The 25,902-nt window shown below is 40.3% G+C and overlaps 1 protein-coding gene across 6 annotated transcripts in view; it reads right to left on the bottom strand.

Moving 5' to 3' along the window:
- Positions 1 to 25,902, bottom strand: part of tenm1 (teneurin transmembrane protein 1) — a 2,412,691-nt gene that overhangs the window by 339,702 nt on the left and 2,047,087 nt on the right. For all 6 annotated transcript variants that reach the window (XM_043704862.1, XM_043704861.1, XM_043704865.1 and 3 more), the window contains one exon: positions 11,991 to 12,234. In XM_043704862.1, coding sequence (XP_043560797.1) covers positions 11,991 to 12,234 — 244 coding nt within the window. The remainder of the gene's footprint in view (positions 1 to 11,990; positions 12,235 to 25,902) is intronic.

Here is a 25,902-nt window from a genome sequence, read left to right as displayed (position 1 = left end):
TCCGGGTGCTCCGGTTTCCTCCCACAGTCCAAAGATGTGCAGGTCAGGTGAATTGGCCATGCTAAATTGCCCGTAGTGTTAGGTAAGGAGTAAATGTAGGGGTATGGGTGGGTTGCGCTTCGGCGGGGCGGTGTGGACTTGTTGGGCCGAAGGGCCTGTTTCCACACTGTAAGTAATCTAAATCTAATCTAAATCTAAACTTCCAAATTGGATAATTATCTGAAGAGAAATGATTTTACAGACTATTGGGAATATAAAATACAGATATGATATTTTGTTCCTGAGGGATGACTGTGAAAGCAAATTTGCTGGTTCATTCATATGCTACTTAAATTGATTTGTTTCAGGAAGTAACATTTTGGATTGCAGTATTTGAATAATTTGACATAATAAAGCTTAACTGTAACATTCCTTGGAGAAACATGTATCTGTAGAATTTGTCTCCTAAAGATCTCTGCCACTGAGAGTTTATCTTGTGGGTCTATTCTAGACGAACTGATAGAGATTGATGGCAATGATTTGTCATCAGTTCAATTATTGTTGTACCATGTGAGTAGTAGGACAGTAGAAGGCAAATTAGATTAATTGCGTTTCTTTAATCAAGCAACTCCCATGTGCATTTACTGAAATGCTACAGTTCATACTTGCATCTTCAACAAGTCAAGTCTCACCGATTAAACCAAGTGAATCTTATTGTAACTGTTGCTCTTTATGTTCACTCAATAGTTCACTTCAAGCCTCATCTCACTGAATATTTATTCAGAAAGATTAGTTAACTGTGCGTGTCAAAAAAGGAAGTACCAGTATCTAGCTCAGCTCACAAGAGGGTACTATTGTCACATCGCCAGTTTATGTTACTGTGCAAAGACATACTGGAGGGCCCTGTAACTCATCTTCCCATAAAAGTAAGATGCATGGACAGTTTCTGGATGTAACTAATGCCAATGAACCATGACAGACTTGAATTTGTAACACCTTGCAACATTATGGAAACAGTACTGAAGGCTTGTACTCCAAAATGGTCATGCCCCTAACTGTGTCTGTGCAGCTACAAAACTAGCATCTATGTGGCAATACAGAAAGTTACTCGGTAGGTCATATCCACAAAAAGCAAGACAAATCCAATCTAGCCCACTGATCACCCTATCAATTGAATCTTGATCATCAGCAATGTGATGGAAAGAAGTGGCACTTAGACATGAATAGCCTCCTTATTTATACTGAGTTTGGGCTGTGTCAAGACACTCAGTTCCTGACCTCATTACATTAAAATATGCAGTATCGTTACTGACGTGAACTGTACTTTTAGAAGTAGTTATCAATAGTTGGATGATACAGAATAAAATTACTCTGAAGATGTAATGAGGTGATCACAATTCCAAACAACATGGTCTCTCCATCAGGAAGTCAGAATTAGTTGGTTGGGGCAGAGGTTGGTTGCTGGTGATTTCACAATGTTCAGCACTATTCATAACTCCTCATATAGTGAGGCAGTCTATTTCCATCTCCAGCAAGACCTGGCCAATATTCAGGGTTGCGTTGATAAGTGGCAAGTAATAAGTTTGCTAAATAAAGTGCCAGGCAATGGTCAAATACACCAAAAGAAAATCTAATCGTCTCCCTTTGACTTTCAAAAGCACTACCATTGTTGATATCCTCACTATCAGCATCCTCTAGGTTACCTTTGATCAGAAAGTTTACTGAATCTATCATATCAATTCTTGGCTTCAAGAGCAGATTGGAGACTGGAAAGTCTGTGATAAATAACTCACCACCTGACTCCCAAAGCCTGACTCCTATCTACAAGATGGAAGTCATGTGTGTAATGAAATACTCTCTACTTGCTTTGATGATTGCAGGTCCAGCACACTCAAAAGATTCAATGCCATCCAGAACAAGGCAACTACCTGATCAATGCTCCATCCACTACCCTAAACATTCATTCTCTTCCCCTCCAATGTACAGTAGCAGCACATGTACCAAATAGTAGATGAACTGCACCATCTTGCCAGGCCTCCTTTAGCTTTGAAAAACATGACTCATACCATCTGGTAGAATGAGGCAGCAGATGGTTGGGAACACCAGTACCTGCAAGTTCTCTTCAATGCTACACACCAACTTTGCTCGTAACTCTATTACCATTCCTTCATTATTGTTCAGTCAAAATCCTGAAAGTCTCTTCCTAATACCAAACACTATGGGCATACCTCACTGTTCACATGGCTATAGTGATTCAAGAAGGCAGCTCACAACAACCTTCTCAAAGGCAAGCAGAGGTGGACAACAAATACAGGCTAATCCAGCACTGTCCACATCCCAGAAAAGAGTGTCTACATATTTTTCTCATTGTCTGCATTATAGTATGAAATAGATATCAATGGAAAGACATTTTGTCCTACTTCTAATTTCCATTGATACCTAACTCTTGTACTGCACAAATTTATAAAAATCGTATTATTCATTGTATGCTATGTCTTTACATATAAAATTAAAATTGCATTATCTACACAAACTATCCACTGCTGTACACCCTGCATAAATTAATTGCCACCAGGATAAATTCCAGGACCTGATCCTGCAAATTATGTGTGGGACCTTTGAAGGATGCAACTGTGAAATTGATAACGTGGAAAGAAAAATGGAAGATAATTTCAACCAATATTTTGCATTGCTCTTCATGGTGGAGGATACTATGAACATCCCAAAGATAAGAGATAAGCAAGGTGTTAATGGGACAAAAGATTTTCTCACAGTCCCTATCATGAGTGATAAAGTATTTGACAAACTAATGGGACCAAAAGCAAATACTTGTCAAGACTTGGCGGCCTGCATACAAGCATTTTAAAGGAAGTGGCTGCAAATATAGTGAGGGCATTAGTTGAAGTATTCCAGAATTCATTGGATTCTGGAAGGGTCCAAACAGACTGAAAAATGCTAATGTGATGGACCTATTCAAGAGGGATGGAGTCAGGACCCAAGAAACTATAGGCTAGTTAGCCTAACACCTGTTGTTGTCAAGTGCTAGAGTCTATTATTAACAAAGAAATAACAGGGCTTTTAGAAAATCTTAATGCAATTAAACACAGTCAGAATGTTTGAGTGAATAGGAAATCATGTTTCAGAAAGTTACTAGAGCTCTTTGTAGCTATAACAAGCAGAGTTGATAAAAAGGAAATGGTAGATGTTATGCATTTGGGTTTTCTGAAGACATTTGATAAGTTGCCATCTAAATGGTTCTTGCACAAGAGAAAAGCTCACAGCATTTTGGGTGATTTATTAGCATAGTTTGAGGATTAGTTAACACAGAGGAAACAGAGAGTCAGGATCAAAGTATTTTTTCAGATTGGAAAAACATAACAGAGAGTGGCACAGTACCAACTCTTTGACTTTCATTATGTTCTACATATATTAATGACTTGGAGGAGGGGCTGAGTGCAAAATATCTAAATATTTTGATGATACAAAAATATGTGGGAGGGAATGCTGCGGTGAGAACATAAGGAATATGCAAGGAGATATAGACAAGTTGTGAGAGTGGGCAAAAGCTTGGCAGGTGAGTTTCATGTAGGCGTGTAATATTATGCACTTTGCTAGCAAGAATCAAAAGACAGATCTTGTTTAAATGGAGAGGTACTCCAAGGAAGTGCAGTACAGTGAGATCTGGGTGTTCCTGTGAAAGAAACACAAGAAGTTAGCAAGTAATTAAGAAGGCAAATGGACCTTTAGCCTTTATTGCTAAGGCCTTAGAGTTTATAAGTAAGGTAGTCTTGTTTCAATTATACAGGGTATTGGTGAAGCTGCATCTGGATAAGGAATGCCTGTATAATTTTGTTCCCCTTATTTTAAATTAAAAATGATATCCTGGCATTGGTGGCTGTTCAAAATCACTTCACATGTCTGATTCCTGCGATCAAGGGGTTGACTTATCATGAATAGCTAAACATGTTAGGTCTTTTCTCATTAGATTTGGAAGAATGATGATCTTACTGACTTATACAAGGTTCCAAGAGGGCTTGATAGGGTAGATGTTGGGAAGATGTTTCTTCAGAACAAGGGAACACTAATTTAAAACTGAGATGTGAAGAATGTTTTTCTCCAAATTCACGATCCCAGAGAGTTGTGAGAGTTGTGAAAGTATTTAAAGAAGATATTTTTGATGGCTATGATGAGCTGGGACAAAGAGGATTGGAGGTCTGTTGCAGATCAGCCATGATCTTACTGAATGTCAAGGAATGTGGACAAAGAAGTGGCAGATGGATTACAATGTGGGAAAGTGTGAGGTTATGCACTTTGGCAGGAAGAATAGACAGTTTTCTAAATGGGGAAAGGCTTTGGAAATCTGAGGTACAAAGAGACTTGCGAGTGATCGTTCAGGGTTCTCATAATGTTAATATGCAGGTTCAGTTGGCATTTATGAAGGCAAATGCAATGTTAGTATTTATTTTGACAGGGCTAGACTACAAGAGCTGCTGAGGCTGTGTAAGGCTCTAGTCAGACCACATTTGGAATGTGTAATCAAATGCAATGTTAGTATTTATTTTGACAGGGCTAGACTACAAGAGCTGCTGAGGCTGTGTAAGGCTCTAGTCAGACCACATTTGGGCCCTATATCTTTGGAAGGATGTATTGGCCTCAGCGGGGGTTCAGTGGAGGTTTGCAGGGATGAAGGGCTTGTCATATGAGGAGTGGTTGAGAAATGTGGGTTTTTACTCAATGGAGTTTAAAAGAATGAGGGATGATCTCATTGAAACTTACAGAATACTGAGAGGCTTGAATGGAATGGATATGGACAAGATATTTCAACACGTAGGAGAGACTAAGACCCTTGGGCACAGCCTCGAAATGAGGGGACAACCCTTTAGAATTAGATGGTGGTGAATCTGTGGGATTCATTGCCACAGAAGGCTGTGGAGGCCAAATCATTAAGAGTATTTAAGATGGAGATAGATAGGTTTTTGATTAGTAAGGGGATCAAGATTATGGAGAGAAGCTAACAGCCATGTTTGAATGGTAGAGCAGAATCGATAGGCTGTTTGGCCTAATTCTGCTCCTATATCTTATGATCTTATAACAGGCTTGAGGTGCCAATTGTCCTACTCCTGCTCATATTTCTTATGTTCTTATCTGAATTGTGTCACATCAAGGGGCTGTTTTCAAATGTAAATGGCTGATTGAGCAGGTCCTGTATCTCAACAGCAATTTCAGTTCAAAAAGTACTTGGTTGGCTTTCAAGTGCTTGAGGGCATTTTTAAATCATGAAAGCACTACATAAATGCAAATCGTTCTCCTCTTTGTTCTTTCTGGCATCTTTCTTTTGAACATAGATTCCTTTCATGTGTCCCACTCAGATGGTTGTATTGTGTTGTATGGTCTTATATTTCTTGGAATATATAGCTTATGCTACAGGGTTGCCCTGGATTTGAAAAACATCCCACATCATTCATTATGTCTCCATGCAGATAATTAAAATAAACATGCAGCTTGTATTTGTTTGAAAGTAACTTGACTGCCCTCTCCAATATTGTGAATAACCAATACATTTTCACCAATTTTAGCTTGATAATGGGATATTGGTTGTCTCTGGTTCACTTTGTAATTCCTCACGGATGGCTAGTGAGTTAAAGGATTACATTCACAAAGCAAAAAATATCATTTTCTTTGTCACAAGCAGAATCAGCACATAAGCTTCTTTGAATTCTCTCCCCAAATTCACCAGTAGATTTCACCTCTACTTGTTTCAGATAACCCAGTTGAGATTTATAACTCACGACATATAGTATTCAACTAAAGATGAATACTTCTTAATTACATAATAATTTAATAATTTTCTTCCAACTTTTGCAGAGTACTTTTACTTTGTATATTTGAGCAATGATTACTTAAATAATAACAGATACGGAGGTGCTGGTGTCGGACTGAGGTAGACAAAATTAAAGTCACGCACACCAGGCTATAGACCAACAGGTTTATTTGAAAGTACAAGCTTTGGGAGCACTTCTTGTACTTAAAAATAAACCTGTTGGACTATAACGAGGTGTTGTATGATTTTTAATTTAAATAATACTGTTCTCACCAGTTAAAAAAAAAGATTCCTGATTGTTTCCATTAAAGAATATGGATACTGACCTGTGATGCCAACACAGTCTGAAATTATCACTTTCCTATACAAATATTGGAGCTGGGATTGAATGTATTTCCCCAGATTGAGCCATTTGCTGTGGAATGGTATCTGTTGCTTTGGAAGATATTTTTCATCAACCTGCTGTGACTCACCTCTAGAGTGGGTGAATCTTGAACTTGGACCTTCTAGTTCAGAGTTAGGACACTGCAGATGTATCACAAATGTATCTGCAGCTGTATCAGTTTGATTGACAGCTGGTTTGTGATACAAAGCAGTTTGGCTTCAATTCCTGCACCAGCTGAAGTTAGTGTGAAGGACTCTCCTTCTCAATCTCTACCCTCAGGTTAAACCAACACCAGTTATCTCTCTGAGAGAACCACCCTATGGTCTGGTGAGGTCAGGGTAGATTTACCTTTTTACCACAACAGACCTTTTTGTTGCTTTGGTTTATTGACTGTTGTACATCAGTGATTGATGTTACATTCTGATTAGACAAATTTGCCGACACATTAAAATATGGTTTCTCAATCATTGTGGAATTATATATCAATAGAATGATCATTGAGATAATAGACATTGTGTACTGTCAAAATAACAGCAAGGTCAATGGTGCACTCTGTTACTTTGGTGAAAATGTGCAGAAAATTGCAGGCTCAGTTAAACCTGGTCAAAAATCACTGACCAAGTTGCAGTGCTCAGCGATTACCTTTGTGAAAATAGCATCTGGCGATTTGCCTCACCATTGAAAAGCATTGAACGGTATTATGTTGCTCAAGGGAAAAATTAATCATAGGGTCTGTTTTCAGTGTGCAGATTGTTAAATGTGATCATGCCAATCTTGATTTCAATGTGTTTGAAAGCATGCAAACTTTGATGAGATGCTTAACAGAAACCATGCATAACTAACATGACACGCACGTAGCCTGGCCCTCTTAAAATGGAATAAAAACTGAAGATGTGAAAACACTCAGCAGATTTGACAACATCTGAAGAGATAGAAACAGAGTTATTGCTTCAGTTCTGCAACCTTTCACTGGAAACTCTGCCATTGCAGCATTTTAATTTTGCAACAGTGTCCTCTTGAGGATAAACTGCACTCATTGTACAAAAGATATTGTGGACTAACTGTGAGGATTTGGGCGTAAGGAAAAGCACATCAAATTGAGAAACAAGCAAGAAAGAGGGCTCTGAGGTTTTCAGATTCAGTTCTGCAGGCATTAGTCCAGAAGGTGAAAAGGATGAGCGATGTCAATTTTCCACAAGGAGCTAAAAGCTGATTTCGGTAGCTTAGATAAGAATTGGAGCAGGGAACCATTTCTGAAGCCTAAATCAAGTACCAGAAGATTTTGACGGACCTAACATGGGAGACCTAAATGTATCTTCACAATCCATCTTCTATCCACTGTATAACTCATGCTTAGCATTCACGTTATTTTCCTCACTGGTCCCATTTCTGACAGCTACACACTCAGCTTCTGCGGATTTCACATACCTCCAAATTTTCAGCTGTGGGATGTGCATCTACCAAACACATTGCAACAAAGTCCCACTGACATTCTTCCCTGTCTCTCTGGGAGAACAAGGCAGAGGCTGCATTGCAGAATTGCCAAGGGACAGGCATTTTAACATCACTTAAAACTCTGGGTGAAGTGTGGCTCTGTATTTGCAGTGAGTGAGATTGTTGCATTCAGGATTACCTAGACCAATCAGAGTGGTTGTTTCTACCTTGGGCACATTTTCAAATCCAAGTTCCTCTTCACCCTGCTCTGAAGTGCAAATCCCAAACAATGTGGATCTCTCATATGTCTTGCCAACCCTTCCATTCTGGACTTATGTTTTCAACTTCTCAAAAAAATCCACCAGTCAGTCAGAGCAGTCACATCCTCAATGATGGAAGAACCCAGTTCATCAGTGTGAAGGTCTTCAGCCAGAAGTGCCGAGTGGAGGATCCATCTTGATCCCTTCCTCTATTACAGATGCCAGGCTTCTGAAATTTAGTTTACTCCATGTGTTATTACAAAATGGCTGAAACCATTTCGTAAAGACAAGGCCGTAGTGCTGTGATGGCCATTATCTTTTTGCCTCAATGGTATATGTTTCTTGTTGGGTCGGTAGTCCCTGAAAGTACTGCGATTTGTTGCAAGATGATTTCTTGTAAATAAACACTTACTTTCAGTAACTGATCATGTGACTAAGTTACCATGAGCTCTTCAACCTGATCCTCGAAACATCAACTCGCCTGCTCCTCGGATGCTGCCTGACCAGCTGTGCTTTTCCAGCACCACACTTTTTGACTATAAAAAAGGATAGTCAATGAGAGGTTATTTATCAAGTTGAGTAAGTTCCTGGGTGTGATTTTGTGATCAAGCAGTTTAGTTTTAGTTTAGAACACATTGTGCATGGAAGTCCTGGCTCTATATAGTATAAGTATAGTTAGAGACACAATAAGGCACCCACCATGCTGAGTAGCGCTGCAGGTGGATACGCAATGGGCTTAAGGCTCTAGCCCCCTTCTATGCAGCTGCTTCAGTCCCTGAGACTTTAACAACATATTGCCCTCTCCTGTGTTCAGTTATGTCTCCAAAGTTCTGGTCCTGTTAATTGACAGCAACACAATCAATTAAACTAAAGTACTAAATGGCAAACAGTACTTTGTCAATGAGCAGATCTGTCTGTCCACTTTAGCATACATCCTCCACCGTGAGGACAGTTAATTTATTAAGATATTTAATTGATGTCATTGTAGCTAAAGGGGGTTGCTTTTCACTTGCTAGCTATGATGATGGTGAAACAAAGATGGCAAATTATTTTAAAAGGAGTTTGCAGGGCTGGAGGGATGAGTATGTAAATGGAACTGACTGCATTGCTTTATAGAAATCTAACATGGACTGAATACCCTTCCTCTATCTATTAATGATTCTATGAGTAAAATCCCTTCCTGTTGCCTTTGGCCCAGATTGTTGTTACCATGTGGAGTAGTACAGTCTGGACCTCAGGCCAAGAGGTCTAGAACTATTCAAGGCTGTTCTTCAAGGCTATCTCCAGTCTCCTCCACTGAATGACAGCAGCTTTCTATTTGTCATACTATAGCAAATGGTGTCATTTCACATAGGAGCATTAGGCCAGTCAAACACATCCAAAAAGCAGTCACTAAGGGAATGCACAAAGATAAATAGTTTTATATGTAGGACAGAATGTGCTGTTTTATAAGGTTGTTGTCAAGTGCAATTTTACTGGTGCCTTTTATTTCAGGATTTTGATCAAGAGGATACTGAGATGGACATTAACAGATGGATTGGAAGATGGGAACTAATATCTGATGGAATGATATCTAAAGACAACTGGAGTCTCAGTGTCTGCTCACAGACAGTGATGGATGGCAAACTGTGTGTCTGTAGCTGCTATTTACTGCTATAGTCGAGGGTGGTGGGCGGTGTGGAAATTGATGATCACAGATAGTTTTCCAGCTACTGGCAACACTATGCTTGCTTTGTTGTGAGGTGGTAGGTGGTTTATATTATGGTCATGTTCACATAAGCCATCTGAATGCCTTGTGTTGATTCATCCTCACCAATTCATCGCATTGGCATTAGTCTAAGTTATTAATATCAAGTGGAGAAGGATGCTGACAAGACTTTGGCAGAACATGGCTCAATCTTGATAAACAATAAAGGTTTGTTATATACACAATAGATAATTAAGTTACATTTTAGTTACCTGGTCTCAGAAGAGACAATCAGGCTGAACTTAAAGTGCAAATTACTGCTTTTAAAACATTCTCACAAATACCTGGTAACAAATACAGATCTAGTTCTTCCTAGAAATGGACCTTTATATCCTAATGGGTAAAGCTTACTTCATTATATTAGTTAAACCTTATGCAAAAGAAGATTGCATTTCAGAAAGTAGCACCTCTTTGCTGAAGCCTCAGACATTGCTTTTGCTGAAAAGGAGGCGGCCAGAGTGCTCAAGGTGAGTCGGGCCTTCCACTGAGACCGTACCTCCTTCCTTGGTGCATTTTTCCACCTGTTGGCTGCCTGAGCTTCACTTCTGTTTCATGTATTGTCCAGGAAGGTATATAACAATTGACTCCATAAATAACAAAAACAGAAATTGCTGGAAAAGCTCAGCAGGTCTGGCGGCATCAGTGAAAAGAAGTCAGTTAACATTTTGGGTCTGGTGGCCCTTCCTCAGAACTGGACCTGAAACAGTAACTTTGATTTCTCTTCATAGATGCTGCCAGATCTGGGGAGCTTTTCCAACAATTTCTGTTTTTGTTTCTGGCTTACAAATCTGCAGTTCTTTCGGTTTTGACTTAGTATTTGATTCCATTTAAAAAAAGCAGGTTTTCTCATTACCGAGCCGAGAGCTGCTGTGCCATGCACTCCCCCATTCCTCCCCACCCCACCCCCACCCCACACACACACACACACACAAACAACAACACTCCCTTGAAAATCTAAAAATGTTCTGCAAGGATACACCAGAATACTTGCACAAACTTGCACCTCACCTGAAAGTTGGGTGGTTATTCCTTTTAGTGAAGCAAGAGAAGGGTTCCTCATGCATATTTAGTTTGAAATGATTTGGATAGAGCATTAGTTGGACCTTTTTTGAGGCTGGAAGATGTCATAATCCACTTATTCTGCAAGTTTTTGGTGTATATATGTCACACTTACACAGTCAGTTAGGGATTGTGCATGGGTTGCCCCAGAGGTAACTGGAAGTTTCCAGCAGACTCTCTCTCACTTTGGGGTTTCTGTAGTATGACGACACCAGTACTACCCAGCCCAGTGCAGATGCTGCCTTTGTACGATAGATACAAATATGACATTAAGGCTTGCCAGCCTTAATCTAAGTACCATTTTAATGATCTGGTGAGTCTGTTTTGAGACACTATGGCAACTTTAAAACATAAAATGATCACAGCCCTACATCATCATTCTGGATGTGAAATCTCAATACAGGGGTTGCAAATGTGGCCGTATGGTTATTGATGGAGAATAAACTTTTATTCTGGCTCCATTAGCACTGCCGAACACCCAGCTGTGTCCGGTCTCCTGCCACAAGATCACTCCCCTTCCTGGTTTGGTCCTTGCAGGGATTTTGTGAATTGAACGGAACATTCCTGTGGAACAGACCTTACAGACCCTTAAGGAAGCATAATTCGACACCCACCATATTTTCTAAAATAGTCAGGAGGTGGGAACATGCAGATAAACTGACATAATAGGCAGCTATATGAAGTCAGGGGCCTAGTAACCATCTGTACTACTTCAGCAGTCAAGCCAACATTCTGGTCAATGACGTCTGATTGGAACGGCTGAGAATGTCCAGCACTTATTTTAGATTTCCAGCATTCACATCATTTTGCTTTTGTTTAACTTGTTTTACTTTCTCTTTTGGTACCTGATTTCACAATGACTCGAGTTCGTGCTTCCTTCTCAGTGCATACACAATTCATTTCATAATTTCAATCTAATTTAAGGTCAATCAGGTCCCAGCTGCCTTATTTCCTGACTCCAATGTTATCAAATTACACTCTTTACAACCTGTCATGCAAGATATTAAAAAGCACAGCAGGTCAGGCAACATCTGAGGAGCAGGAGCATTGATGTTTTGGGCACAAGACATTCATCAGGGCTTATGCCCGTAACATCAATGCTCCTGCTCCTCGGATGCTGCCTGACCTGCTGTGCTTTTCCAGCACCACAATCTCAACTCTGATCTCCAGTATCTGCAGTCCTCACTTTCTCCTCTATGCAAAATATTAAGAAAGCTAAACGTACAGGGGCAGGTTTAATAACAAGAAGAAATTGCTATGATATTATGGTTCATCATTTAAACAGTAGATGGTGTTGAAATGTACCTGGTCTCCAATGGAATGTTGCTGTTCAGCACCCAGCTGTTATGTAGTTGTGTCGAATCTTGCTGAGCACTGGTGGGAGGATCTGTGGAAGATGGACTGGGCTGGCTTCGTGCCGTCATTGCATTTCTCTGCAGAGAGTCCAAGGATTGAGTCTGTTGGCTTCTACAAGTGCAACCATGAGGTGGTGGGGGTGGAGGTGGCAATGGTCTGAACGTGAACTTGCTGTGAGAACCAGCTGGCAATTCTGGAAGCAAGGAAAGATCAAATTATTGAGAACACCTGAGAAATCTTCATGTTTCAGATTACTTCCTTACATATTTGATCGAAATGTTAGCAAGCAGTGCAACAAAATACTCAGCCTGCAACTCATCCACAAGCATCAATTGTAACCTTTTGTATAAATTCAATGTTTAGTTTTTGATGAAACTATGGAGAAAATGTTGGTTCTATGGTGGCGCTGGGTTAGGTTACCCTGCAGCTGGTCTGCAGAGAAAGGACAATTAGGCACTAGTACTTTGAGAGGAAAAGGAAAAGCAAATGGCAAAGCTGGACAGCAGGAAGAGTGAATCTACATTAAAATATGGCAAGGAAATTTGACCTCTGGCCAAAGCAGGTGCACACGTTATAAAATAACCACTTTACATGCCAGAAACATTTTAATACTGGCAATCTTCGGCTGTCAAACAGACAGTTCATTGCAGTTCACTGGCCAGACCTGCTCCTGCTGCACATAAAATATCTCCAGGCCTTGTTTGCAATGGCTTCCTGCTGTACAAGCCATTGAGTGCCTTGTACAATAACTTAAAGTATGCAGTTCAACACAGCTGGCTTATTTGATTAGCTTAACATTTGTTTCAAGTGGGCAACTTGAATAATGAAAGATTATTTGAGACACTGTTGTTGCCTGTGCACTCGCAGTACCAACCTGGCACAGTGAAAAATTTGAGGCATAACATTGTTTTTAAGTTGGGAACATGGCAGCTGTGAATTAAATTTTGCCTATGATTTTCTTGGCTATTAACAGGATGATATGTAGTTCAAACACTACTTTTACTTCAGTAAAATAATCCGCTGGCACTCACTGTCAGTCACCTTGGGTGAAGTATCACAGCACTGTGCTGTTTGCAGATTGTGGGGGAAATCTAAACACAGGTTAGAGCCAAAGGGGGGGGGGGGGGGGGTAAGTCAAATGAGGTACACATCAGATTGCCAATTTTCAAATACACATCTCATGCCTGATGATATTAATTATTATTTGCATTTAGGATAAAAATATATTTTGATTAACCCCTTGATAATCTCTTGAGTTTGCACACTGTGAAGACAGCATTTCTGAATTTAATGTCTAATGCAGCAATCAAAGCTCCATTGTCTACACCCATGTGCCCCACAAATAGAAAAGTTTGATTGTCCACAATGAAGCAGAGCATAGTAATTTTTACTCTCCATCTCGGTTTTCCTTACTATTAAAGGCAGTTTTGACTAAGCTGCTTTTTATCCACAGGTACTGATTTCTCTTACTTTAATTAATCCAAGTTTGACAAAAGAAAATTGAGGGAAAAGCATCTTTATTTATCAAACAAAAATATTTAAGGTGAACTGAAGTTATTATGATCATAAGTACACAGAATTTACCACAAACTTCATATGGGGCTTATAAAAAGCTTATAACTAGTGAGCATAATGAGATTTAAAGGGTGATTCAGTTTAAGTAATAGTTTTTACTGTTTGACGAAACATGACAAAGCAATGACAATTTTAGAATTTGGATTCTTTAACTATCCAAACTTCTGTGCATTTAGCAAGAAGTGAGCAAATCCATGCATTATTTTTTTGAAATACAAATACGATTAATTTGGGTATTTTTAATCTGTTGGATTTCACATTTAACAATGGATTGAAAATTCTTATTCTAATATGACTTTAAGTTTTTAAGGGTTTTAATAGTTATTGCAACATTAAAATTAATTTACAGAACAAAACCATTGGCTTTCTGGAAACAGTGCTGTAAAGTATATTTCCAAATTTGCAATTAATTCTCAAGGTAGTTTATTAGTAGAAAGTCAGCCTTAATTAGTTAGAAGTGAGGAAGCAAAATAATCTCCCCCTCCCAAGAAATCAGTATATCGAAAATTGTGAAGTTAATGGGCTTTTAGATTTCCCTGAAGACACTGCAAAAGACTCTTTGTTTGGTATGACAGAAAATGTCTGGATATAAAAACCATTAAAGGAGCCTTCAAGGAATAAATAAACGTATAAATTAGTTATGGCTAGACACACGGTTAATTAAAACTAGAAGCAAGGTGATTCCAAAAGCTTATGCAACATTAAAATGCATTGATGTAACGCAAGTCATCAGGTTTTTGTGAACTGCACTTTTGACAAGCAAGGCCTTGGAGATGATGCAGATGAGATTTACCTGAATAGAACTATGCACAAGGGACTTTGATTTATGTGGAGTGGTTAGAAAGGCAGAAATTGTTCTCCTTTGAGCACAGAAGGTTAGTGGGAGATTAAGTAGAGGGTGTTCATTATTCTGAGAAATTTGATAGCTGTAAGTAAGGAAGAAATGGTTTCCACTGGTGAGTGGAGTGTGGTACATGGTGGATGCAGATTTACCAAATAAGTCAAAAGAACTGGGGTGGGAAATTAGATGTTTTATACAGCACATTGAGATGGATTAGAAAGCACTTCCTGAAAGGTTGGCGGAAGAACATTCAAGAGTAATATGCAAAGAGGAATAAATAAATATAATTGTAAGTTTATATGAGAAAGCACAGAGATTAATTGAGTAGCTTTTGCAGAGGATCATGCCCCCGTGCATTCTGAACTTAAAACTTTTTAAAGTTTAAAACTGAACAAAAGCACCATGAAGATGCCTCCAAGGGTTACCTAACTTCTTTTTTGGCTTGTACTGTCTCAAGAGAAAACTAAAGGAACATTCTAGGTTGATGTTGAATCAATGCCTTTTCCTGTAACTAATCTGAAAGGGATTTAATGAATTGAATAGATTATTCAAACATTAAAAACACTGACTAGCCTAATCTCTCAAGGTGTTAACCAACAATATCTATGGTGTAATCAAGATAAATACTACTTATTTGGAAAAGGAGTTTGAACTTGTATGAGGTTACATGATGATGTGATTGACTCGTCTGCTTTTAAAATCAGCAACAACAGTTTTGCAAGTCTTCTACCAAAAAACTATTAAATTACCTATAGACCATCAAGTGGCCATGGTAATTAACAGCAAAACCTTGTAAGCAGGAGATCCCAATAGGCAGAAGAAATCTGTAACTTGTTTCAATTTCAATTTCACCTGAGAAGCAACCTATTAGAAATTAAACTACAGGAAATCTCATTGGCTGCGGAGAGCTCTTCACCATACAAGATCCTCACTTCAATTTTCAAATATTAACTTAATAAAAATAACAGACTGGCCATGTCACAGATCAAGACCATTATAAGCTACTTTCAACTGCAATTGTTCTTTCCATTTGTGGGAGCATGTGTGATGTGAGTGAGAGAGTGAATGAAACATTGGCAAATTTTCCCATTTTCAGTTAAATTATAGTGTGAAGTGAGATTCATGGCACTGAGTCCACAACGGACTGGAGTGACTTTTCTCATGCAATCATCTGCTCTTTACGGATGTTACTAGGCTCTTGGGCATTTCCCTTGGGTAATTATGCATCCAGAATGGTGGAAGTGCTGGAATATGTTTACACTCATGCCACTGGCACTATATTTAAAGCCAAGCTGCATGCCAGTTTAGATGCTGCAAGCCAGGAACTTGCCTTCAACACTGCCCTTATTTGACAATTATCATCAAAGACATATCCCAGAGGAAAGGAAAGCTCACTCCTGCTTTGCAGATACACACCTGGTGGTGCTGATAGAAGCAGTAATGCAGAGGAAGGCAGACCTATCCCCTGCAAACTACTATGGGCGATTATGCCACAAGACCATACCAATCTGTACATGATTTTGCAGCCTGGTGAAGTGGATTTAGTGTTGTGTTTTGAATAAAGTAGTGTGCCCAGCATACAGGAAGAAGGTCAGTGATAATGTGTGCTCTACTAAAGTGATTTCTACCACTGCACACAACTGACTCCAAAACCCATGAACTAAAACCCTCAACAATAACACACCTCTTTCATCATGAAGCATACTAATCATGGGCATGAAACAGATCACATATTTCTACCTGTGACAAGGGAGCTGTCAAAAACATGCAAAGTTTAATGTCCTCCTTCTATGGGGTAATATTCTATGATTTTATTGTATTATCCTATTATCAGCTTTTCTGTGTTCAGTTATGCATATTATTTTTATTAGAACTTAGTGCAAAACCACCTTTCTCATCCAACGTACAAGTGTTGTTTACAAGGGAAGTCTAGGAAATGGGAACAGGTTCACATTTGTCACTCCTGCACAGTCTATTCCTGAGTTCAATGAGCTGTTCTGAAAAATGCAAATCATTTGCGACAGGGAGAGAAAACATATGGCCATCCTCATTGGATAGATTTAAAAATCGATATGAAGTTTCAAGTTGCAACGTTATCAGTAATGATTACACTACTTGATCATGCGCTATCTTTCTCCACTTTCCTTTATTGTGGATGTCATTGGCAAGGGCATTATGCCCATCCCTAGTTTCTCTTGAAAGGACAAATATGAGTCACCTTATTGGAGAGAACCGAATGGCTTTCAAGGCCATTAAGGAGGGCAGTTAAAACTCAATCATGTGTTCCAGATGGATTTGCTTCCCTAAAGGTTGTGAGTCATCCAGAAAAGGTTTTACAACAATCTAATAATTTACTGATCATGATTACTGACATTTTTAAAAATTTCAGCTACATTGAATGGAAGTCACATTCCCAATCTGTCATGGTAGAATTTGAACTCCTGTCTCAAGGCTATAAATCCAAGGCTCTGGACAGTATAATCACCATGGTGTACCATTAATTTCTTTAGCCTCCGCTTGGGTCCCATCAGGAACATGCGAACATTCCCAGAGAATTTCTCCACGAATATTGTCAATAACAAAGATTCAGTGGAATATAACAATTAGAAATGTGCCTTTGAATAATCTCTCCAGGTGAGTAAGTCAAAAACAGTAAGCGCAGTCCTTAAAGTACCTTGGTTCAAAAGTCTTTTGAAACTGTCAATCAAACTTGCATGTCAGACATTTGTCACAAAGCTGGTCCCTTTTTTTATAAATGCTGTTCCTTGGCTCAAAATCTGTCCTTCATTTTTTTTCTCAGAGGAGCAATAAACTGGGCCAGGCTCTGATCAGTCTGGTTTGCTACAGAGATGAAAAGGATTTTAAGAGGTCTTTTGCTTATATATAAACAAATGAGACTTCAGGCCAAAATGGTCATGTTTTAGGAGTGACCTGTATAATGAAAGGGGAGTGGTCAGCTCTCTAGCTAGCAGTTTTAGTTGAGTCTTGAACTGGTGAGAAGTTAAACAGGGAGATGTGTGGAAACTCTCTCTCTCTGCCCTTTAACCTCAACCTGTAAGCATGTGTTCCAATTATACTGGGACTTAAAGGAAATTTGCTTATTGGGACTGTTGTGTATATTCGGAACAGCATCTTTAAGTCTATTTTGGATAGACTGTGTTCTGTAGGGGTTCTTTATTCTGTTCTTTTTGTTTCATTGTGTAATTTTGAGAATAAATGTTTGTCTGTTTTAAAATCTAGTAGTCAACCGAGCTATCTTACTCCGGGTAATTTTCACTGCACACTTACCAAAACAAATTGCATAGTTTTGGTCTGGGGCTGCCTGCTTAAGAATGTTTTAAGCGGTCTGGCCAGTCCATAACACATTACTGAATCAAATTGTAATTTAAAAACAATCTTTTCAACAATTCAAAAGAAATCTCTGACTGAAATATGGAAGAGTAAACAGCAAAAATGAAAAGTAGTCTTATATTCACTTGTCCATCATAATGTAATTAGATGCTGGTAGCTTTTCCTAGAATAATTCATTACTTGATACTTCTCATTATAAGATGCAATGCTGTAAAACAGTTCAAAATTTTGATTTGTAGGATAGCGCTACCATCAATTTATGTTAATAACATGGACGTTTTATGTTACATATTAAGGTTAATGTAATCGTGTAAAGCTACATCAAGCAGAACTTGGAAAATATATAGAAAAGCAAGAAATGATTTCAGTTAAATGATCTCTTGATCATTCTATCTGTTAAATATCTATCCAGTTGCTTTTTGCGCTATAGTCTAAATACTCTTTCACTGTCTAATTCCCCAATTCTGAATGAGTCCATGTCTTCATAAACTTTGCTCTCTTAGCTCATATCACCAAAATACCAACGGTTATTTGGATAGATTATCTGAACACATCATCGATCCTTTAGTCATTTTAGGGTTGATTTCTGTTCACATTTCACCTGCTTGGACAGCAATCATATGGATCCAATCAATGAAATGAAATTAAGGACTGATTTTATAAGGAGTGGACAATCTATTTTCCCAATTTATAAATCAAGACGGAAATGTACCCAATATCCAAAGGGGGGCAGTGACACAGTGGTAGTGCCACTGCACTAGTAATCCTAGACTAATATTCTAGGTCATGGATTTGAATCTCACCATGGCAGGTGGTGTAGTTTGCATTCATTAAAATTCTGGAATTAAAAGCCAGTTTAATGAAGAACAGACAACCATGAATGTCCTTGAGAGAAGGAAGTTTGCCATCCTTACCAAGTCAGGCTTACATTTGACTCCAGGTCTACAGCAATGTGGCTGACTCTTAAATGCTCTCTAAAATGGCTAAACAAGCCACTCATTCAAGGGTAACTGGGGATGGGCAATAAATGCTGTACCAACCAGTGGCCCATATCATGAACAAATATAAAAACCTGTTGGATGAGACATAAATTGAAGCCCCGATTACTCTTTTAGGTGAACGCAAAAGATGCCAATCCTCTATGCAGAGAAGAGCAGAAGGGGTTTCCTGGTGTCTTGGACAATATTTAAATCTCAACTTACACAGAAAAACAGATGATCTGATCATTATTACATTTCTGTTTATGGAAGTACACCATACACAAATTGACTGCCATGATTCTATCAGTGACTATGCTTCAGAAATACTTAATTACAGCACAAGGGCAGCAGCACAGTGGGACTCTTCAACCAGAGCTTGTCCACTCCAACTGTTTTTCTTTTCCCTCCCTCTTTTCCTCCTATCTGTGGTTTTCTTCTCCTCTCCTTGGGCACTCGGCCTTGGACACCTAGCCCCAACCTCCGACTCCTGACCTCTGACCCCCAGCCTCTAAAGTGGGGTCAGTGGCTGGGAGCGAAGACATCAGCGACCAGCAGTCTGGAAACAGCAGACCGGTGTGGAATGGGAGCAGGGGCCAAGTGTGGGAGCAGGTGCAATGGCACGGTGTAGAGTGGACGGCAAGGCTCCGGTGTGGACTGGGGGCAGGTGCCCAGTGAGGAGTGGAGGGCAGGGGCCCAGTGCGTACTGGGGGCAGGGGCCGAATGTGGAGTGTGGGCAGGGGCCCAGTGTGGTAGCAGGTACAGCGGCCCGGTGTAGAGTGGACGGCAGGGATCCGGTGTAGAATGGGGTCGGGGCCATTTGTATATTGGGGGCAGGTGCCCAGTGTGGAAGGTGGCAGGGGCCCAATGTGGAGTGGGGGCAGGGGACCGGTGTGGGAGCACGGGGTGTGGCCTGGTGTGGAGAGGGGGAGGGCCCCTGTGTGCTTTGGGAGCAAGGGCCCGGTGTGTAGTGGGGGCTGTGGCGCAGTGGTGTCAGATCATGTGGAGACCTCTTTCACTGGTCTGCTGTGGACAGCGTTGGAGAGAGACTGTGATGGCTGTCTTTTTAACTTTGTTTCTTATTTTTTCTGACCTATGGTCATATTGTGTATCACTGTAATATAACTTTTTTTCTTCATTTCTCAATTCCATAACTGAGGATTGTATTGAGGTACACTGTACCTAAGATGATGCCTTGTTTTGGTGACATTGTTACACTGTAACTAATCCTGTAATTGAAGTAGCAATCCCTGGATACCTTGTACCTGAGATGCACTGTATGTTTTCACTGCACTCATTTGAGTACATCTGACAATAAAGCTATTCTGCTCCAATCTACTCCATTCTCTTTGCTCTGAAGTGCTTAGGATGTTCTGAGCTTATGAAAGACATTCCACAAATATGTTTTTTTTATATATCAAGAGCTTTTCCATTAGATACAGTTTTGTGAGTTTCCTGTAACACCACAACTTGATACATTAAGAATGTGGAGCATTCTATTGGGATTGTAGTGGAGGTGTTGGGTACTTAAGAGGCTAGTTTAAAAATCATTATCAAAAGACGGATAGCATGCATTTAGCAAGCTTCCATTTAGCAAGCTCACCCTTGACCTGACAGTGCACAATGGTTTCCATTAGAGATGTTGAATGTTAGAAGAATATAAGTGTTACCTGACATAGCAAAAATCTCTTTTTGTCTGACGATTTGCAATGTAGTCCTAATTGTGGTCAGAACTGGTATTGAAATTCACACATACATGTATGTAACAAGCCAGAAAATAAACAGCACAATGAATAAATGCACAAATGAAACATTGTTGGTCCATTCGTCTTTGCAACCCGCACTGCAACAATATCTTCAGAATATGCTATTAACCTATTCATAACAATTGTAATTGCTGGATCCTTGCACTTCAATATGATAGGTTACACTTTGTGGACCGTAACTCAAATTGTCAGAGACTTGTGAATCTGCTGGCATCTGATCATTTTATATATTGATAAGATTGGAAAGTGTAGATGTACAAAGGATCCTAAGTTTGCTGTCAGAAGTCACTGAGGGCTAACGTGTAAGTGTAGTAAGCTAGTGGAATGTTTACTTTTATTGCAAAAGGATTCGAATACAGAAGTCTTGCTTCAATCATTTAAGTGCTTAGTCAGGCCATACCTGGATCACTGTTTGCAGTTTCAGTCTCCTTACTTCAGGAAAAATATAATTGCTATAGACTGCAATGAAGGATCACAGGACTTTTCCCCTGAGTTGCAGTAAAGCCTTTGACAAGGCCCCTCATGGCAGACTGCTACAAAAGGTGAAGTCACATGGTATTGTGGTGAGATGACAAGATAGATATAGAACTGGTTTAGTCACAGAAGACAGATGTTAGTAGTGGAAGGATGCTTTTTAGAATGGAGGGTTGTGACTTATGGTGTTCCACAGGGATTAGTGCGGGGATTTCTGCTGTTCCTGATCTACATAAATGATTTGGAGGCAAATTCAATAGTCTAATTAAAAAGTCTGCAGACAATCCAAAGATTGGTGGAGACGGGGATAATGAGAAGGAATGTCAGAGGATACATCAAGATATAGATCAGTTGGAGACATGAGCAGAAAAATTGCAGATGGAGATTCATCTGGACAAATTGAGGTGGTATACTTTGGAAGGTCCAGTACAGGTGGAAATTATACAGTGAATGGCAGAACCCTTAGGAGTACGGATATTCAGAGGAATGTGTTTGTGCAAGTCCACAGGTTACTGAAGGTGGCAGCTCAGATAGATAACATATGCTTGCCTTCAGTGGAATGAGCATTGAGTACAAGGATAAGCAAGTTACGCTGCAGCTTTATAGAACATAGAACAATACAGTGCAGAACAGGCCCTTTGGCCCTCGATGTTGTGCCTACCTGACCACCCTCTGAGTAAAGAAACTGTCTCTGACATCTGTCTCAAATCTATCACCCCTCAATTTGCAGCTATGCCCCCTTGGACAAGCAGATGTCATCATCCTAGGAAAAAGACGCTCACTGTCCACTCTATCTAATCCTCTGAACATCTTGTCTGTCTCTATTAAATCCCCTCTTATCCTTCTTCTCTCCAATGAGAATAACACAAGTCCCTCAGCCTTTACTCATAAGACCCTCACTGTAGACCAGGCCAGATAAATCTCCTATGCACTTTTTCTAATGCCCATTGAACATTCCAATAGAACTTTAGTTTGGCCACACTTGGAATATTGCGTACAATTTCAATCACCACACTATCAGAAGGATGTGGATGCTTTGGAGAGAGTACAGAAAGATTTACCAAGATATTGTCTGGTATGGGGGATTTTAGCTAAGAAGAAAGATTAGATAGACTGAGTTTGATTTCACTGGAATGCAGGAGGTTCAGGGAGGACCTAATAGAAGTTTATATATTTGTGAACGGTGTGGATTGATTGGGAAGTATGAGGCTTTTTCCCAATTAATTATTAAGGGATACAAGGTGTGTGTGTCTATATAGAGGTGGAGCACAGGGGTGTTTAAAAAAGACATGCAAGATAAGTTTTTCACACAAAGGGTGGTGAATGCCTGGATCTTGTAAGTGAAGACAGTTTTAGTATGGAAGGACAAAATATGTCGGCGCAGGCTTGGAGGGCCAAAGGCCCTGTTGCTGCGCTGTAGTGTTCTTTATCTTTTGTTCTTTATCTGCCCTATGAGGAGAGATTGGCAAACTGGCATACATTCTTAACAGTTCAAAAAAATCAGAGGTGATCTTATTGAAACCTGGCAAATACTGAAAGAGATGGATAGAATAGATGCTTATAAGCTGTTCCCCTGGTTGGGGAGTTTAAAACCAAGGGACACAATTTAAAAATAAGAGGAATGTCACTTCATTATGAGATGAGAAGAAGCTGTTTTACTCAGAGGGCTGTGAACCTTTGGGATTCTCTACCACAGAGGGCTGTGGAAGCTTAGTCTTTAAGTATTTTTAGGGTAAAGATTGCTAGACTTCTAAATATCAACGGCATATAGTGTTCAGAGGATAAGATGAATGAAAGGCATTGAAGAGTTTGATCAGTTATGAATGCATTGAATGGTGGGGAAGGTTAGATGGGCTGAATGCCATTCTTCTGGTCCCATGTTCCTGTGACATTTCTCTCTTTATTTACAGAGGTGGTAACCAATTGGAAATAAACATATTAAAGTCTCTGTTAAAGTACCAGATAGACATGCCAAACAATCACATTGTCAACAGTAATTTCTAAGCACAAATGGTCTTACTTTTGCTCAGTTGTTCTTTATACGGATTATTTTTATCTAAATTAATATCGTGAATTTATTTGGTCAATACAAGGTCACCCAGCTTTGAAATAATTTATCATTATGTCCTAAGTTTTGGTTGCACGAGCAATGGAGAGAAAGTAAATTAATCTGAATTGGTTTCAGTTGGGAATTGATTGTGTTGTTTAAGCCAACTGGATAATAAGTGAAAGTTATTGTGTTAAATTGTGTCTGTGGTAGGTCTGTGTTAGAGGATATAGTAGGAGGGTTGCATGCCATGAGGGATTTGGGTCCAATAAAGGTTGTTAAGGGAGTAAGGGGCTGGGTCAGGTCCAGTGGGGGAGTGAAGATCCAAGGGAATGTTGGGTCTAAGAGAGAATGGGGGCATTGGGTGGTCAGGTATTAGTAGGGGTGATGATCAATGGTCCGTTGGTTATGGGATGGGAAAGGTTAAAGAGACAAGTCACAGATGAGTCAGTTTAATAGATACTCAGGAATTACAGGAGGTTTTAATTCCTCTAGCTTTTCCTGGCTAAATTAGTTAGAACAACCTGAAGTTTTGCTAACTCAAAATTGAAAATATTTTCAGAGGAAATTACCCTTCAGGAGTTCCAACTTCTAGGCAGTTCATGGGGAGACATCTGCACTAGGATTTTGCATGATCTTGATGTACAACCCCTGCTTGCACTTCTGCAACAATTATCTTCCCATTCACTTCTTTACCTAATTTCCTTTTGAAAAATATGATGGCTTGGAATGGTTTTGTTACTGAAATGCACTGTATGGAATGAGCTGCCAGAGGAAATGGTGGTGGCTAGTACAATTGCAACATTTAAAAGGCATCTGGATGGGTATATGAATAGGAAAGGTTTGGATTGGTATGGGCAGAGTTCTGGCAGGTGGGACGAGATTGGGTTGGGATATCTGGTCGACATGGACGAGTTGGACCGAAGGGTCTGTTTCCGTGCTGTACATCTCTGACTTTGACTCTGACTCAAAAGATTTGAGCTATATTCTTTTGGCTGAGATGTTAAACTGAGACCCTTTGTTTTTGTCAGACAGATATAGAAAGTCTTATGGTTTTATTTTAGAAGGCCAAAATGACGTGCTGTCCAATACTCAATGGTCCATGTTATGTCTGTTAACCAAATATATAAAATGATCTATTGGAACATATTTGCACTATCAACATAATTACAAGATAAAGGAAACTGTTTCATTAAATGGTCACTTAATTAAAAAAAATCTGTTCTGCCCTCCTATTCCTATCTTCACGAGCCCATAGCACCGGGAGTAATCCAGATATTACTACCCGCAAGGACCTCCTTTTTAAATTCCTGCTTAACATTCTATATTCTCCCTTCAGAATCTTATCCTTTCCCTTCCAAAGTCATTGGTTCCAATGTGTACAATGACCTCCTGCTGGTTCCTCTCCCACTCCCCACCTCTTCCTCCGCTACATTGATGACTGCATTGGCGCCACCTCGTGCTCCCGCGATGAAATTGAGCAATTCATCAACTTCAGCAACACATTCCACCCCGACCTTAAATTTACCTGGACCATCTCTGACACATCCCTCCCCTTCCTGAACCTCTCCATCTCCATTAATGACGACTGACTTGACACTGACATTTTTTGCAAACCCACTGACTCCCACAGCTACCTGGATTACACTTTTTCCCATCCTACCTCCTGCAAAAATGCCATACCGTATTCCCAATTCCTGCGCCTCTGCCGTATCTGCTGCCAGGAGGACCAGTTCCACCACAGAACACATCAGATGGCCTCCTTCTTTAGACACCGCAATTTCTCTTCTCACATGGTTAAAGATGCCCTCCAATGCATCTCATCCACATCCCGCCCCTCTGCCCTCAAACCCCACCCCTCCAACCATAACAAGGACAGAATCCCCCTGGTGCTCACCTTCCACCCTACCAACCTTCGCATAAACCACATCACCCGAAGACATTACCTCCAAACGGACCCCATCACCAGGGATATATTTCCCTCCCCACTCATTTCCACTTTCCGCAAAAACCGTTCCCTCCGTGACTATCTGGTCAGGTCCACACCCCCCAAAAATTGCACCCTCCCTTCCTGGCACCCTCCCCTGCCACTGCAGGAATTGCAAAACCTGTGCGCACACCTCCTCCCTCACCTTCATCCAAGGCCCCAAAGGAGCCTTCCACATCCATCAAAGTTTTACCTGCACATCCACCAATATCATTTATTGTATCCGTTGCTCCCAATGTGGTCTCCTCTACATTGGGGAGACTGGACACCTCCTAGCAGAGCATCTCCGAGTCACCCGCACCAATCAACCCCACCGCCCTGTGGCCCAACATTTCAACTCACCCTCCCACTCTGCTGAGGACATGGAGGTTCTGGGCCTCTTCTACCACCGCCCCCTCACCACCCAACGCCTGTAGAAAGAACGCCTCATCTTCCAACTTGGAACACTTCAACCCCATGGCATCAATGTGGACTTCACCAGTTTCCTTATTTTCCCTTCCCCAACTCACCCCAGCTCCAAACTTCCAGCTCAGCACCGCCCTCATGACCTGTTATACTTGCATATCTTCCTTTCCACCTATCCACTACACCCTCCTCCCGGACCTATCACCTTCAGAGCTTTTGCCCAAAACGTCGATGTTCCTGCTCCTCGGATGCTGCCTGACCTGCTGTGCACTTCCAGCACCACTCTACTCTGGACACAGATTTCCAGCATCTGCAGTCCTTGTTTTCACCTCTCCCCCTTAAGAACATTCTGCACCTTCTCAGAGATATCCTTGATCCTGGCACCAGGGAGGCAACACACATTCTGATTTTTCGCTGCCGGCAACAGGAACGTCTGTC

Source organism: Chiloscyllium plagiosum, chromosome 15 (genome assembly GCF_004010195.1).
Source record: "Chiloscyllium plagiosum isolate BGI_BamShark_2017 chromosome 15, ASM401019v2, whole genome shotgun sequence".
Taxonomy (NCBI): domain Eukaryota; kingdom Metazoa; phylum Chordata; class Chondrichthyes; order Orectolobiformes; family Hemiscylliidae; genus Chiloscyllium; species Chiloscyllium plagiosum.
The sequence above is the reverse complement of the archived record's forward strand: the minus strand, read 5'-3'. Positions and strand labels throughout refer to the sequence as shown.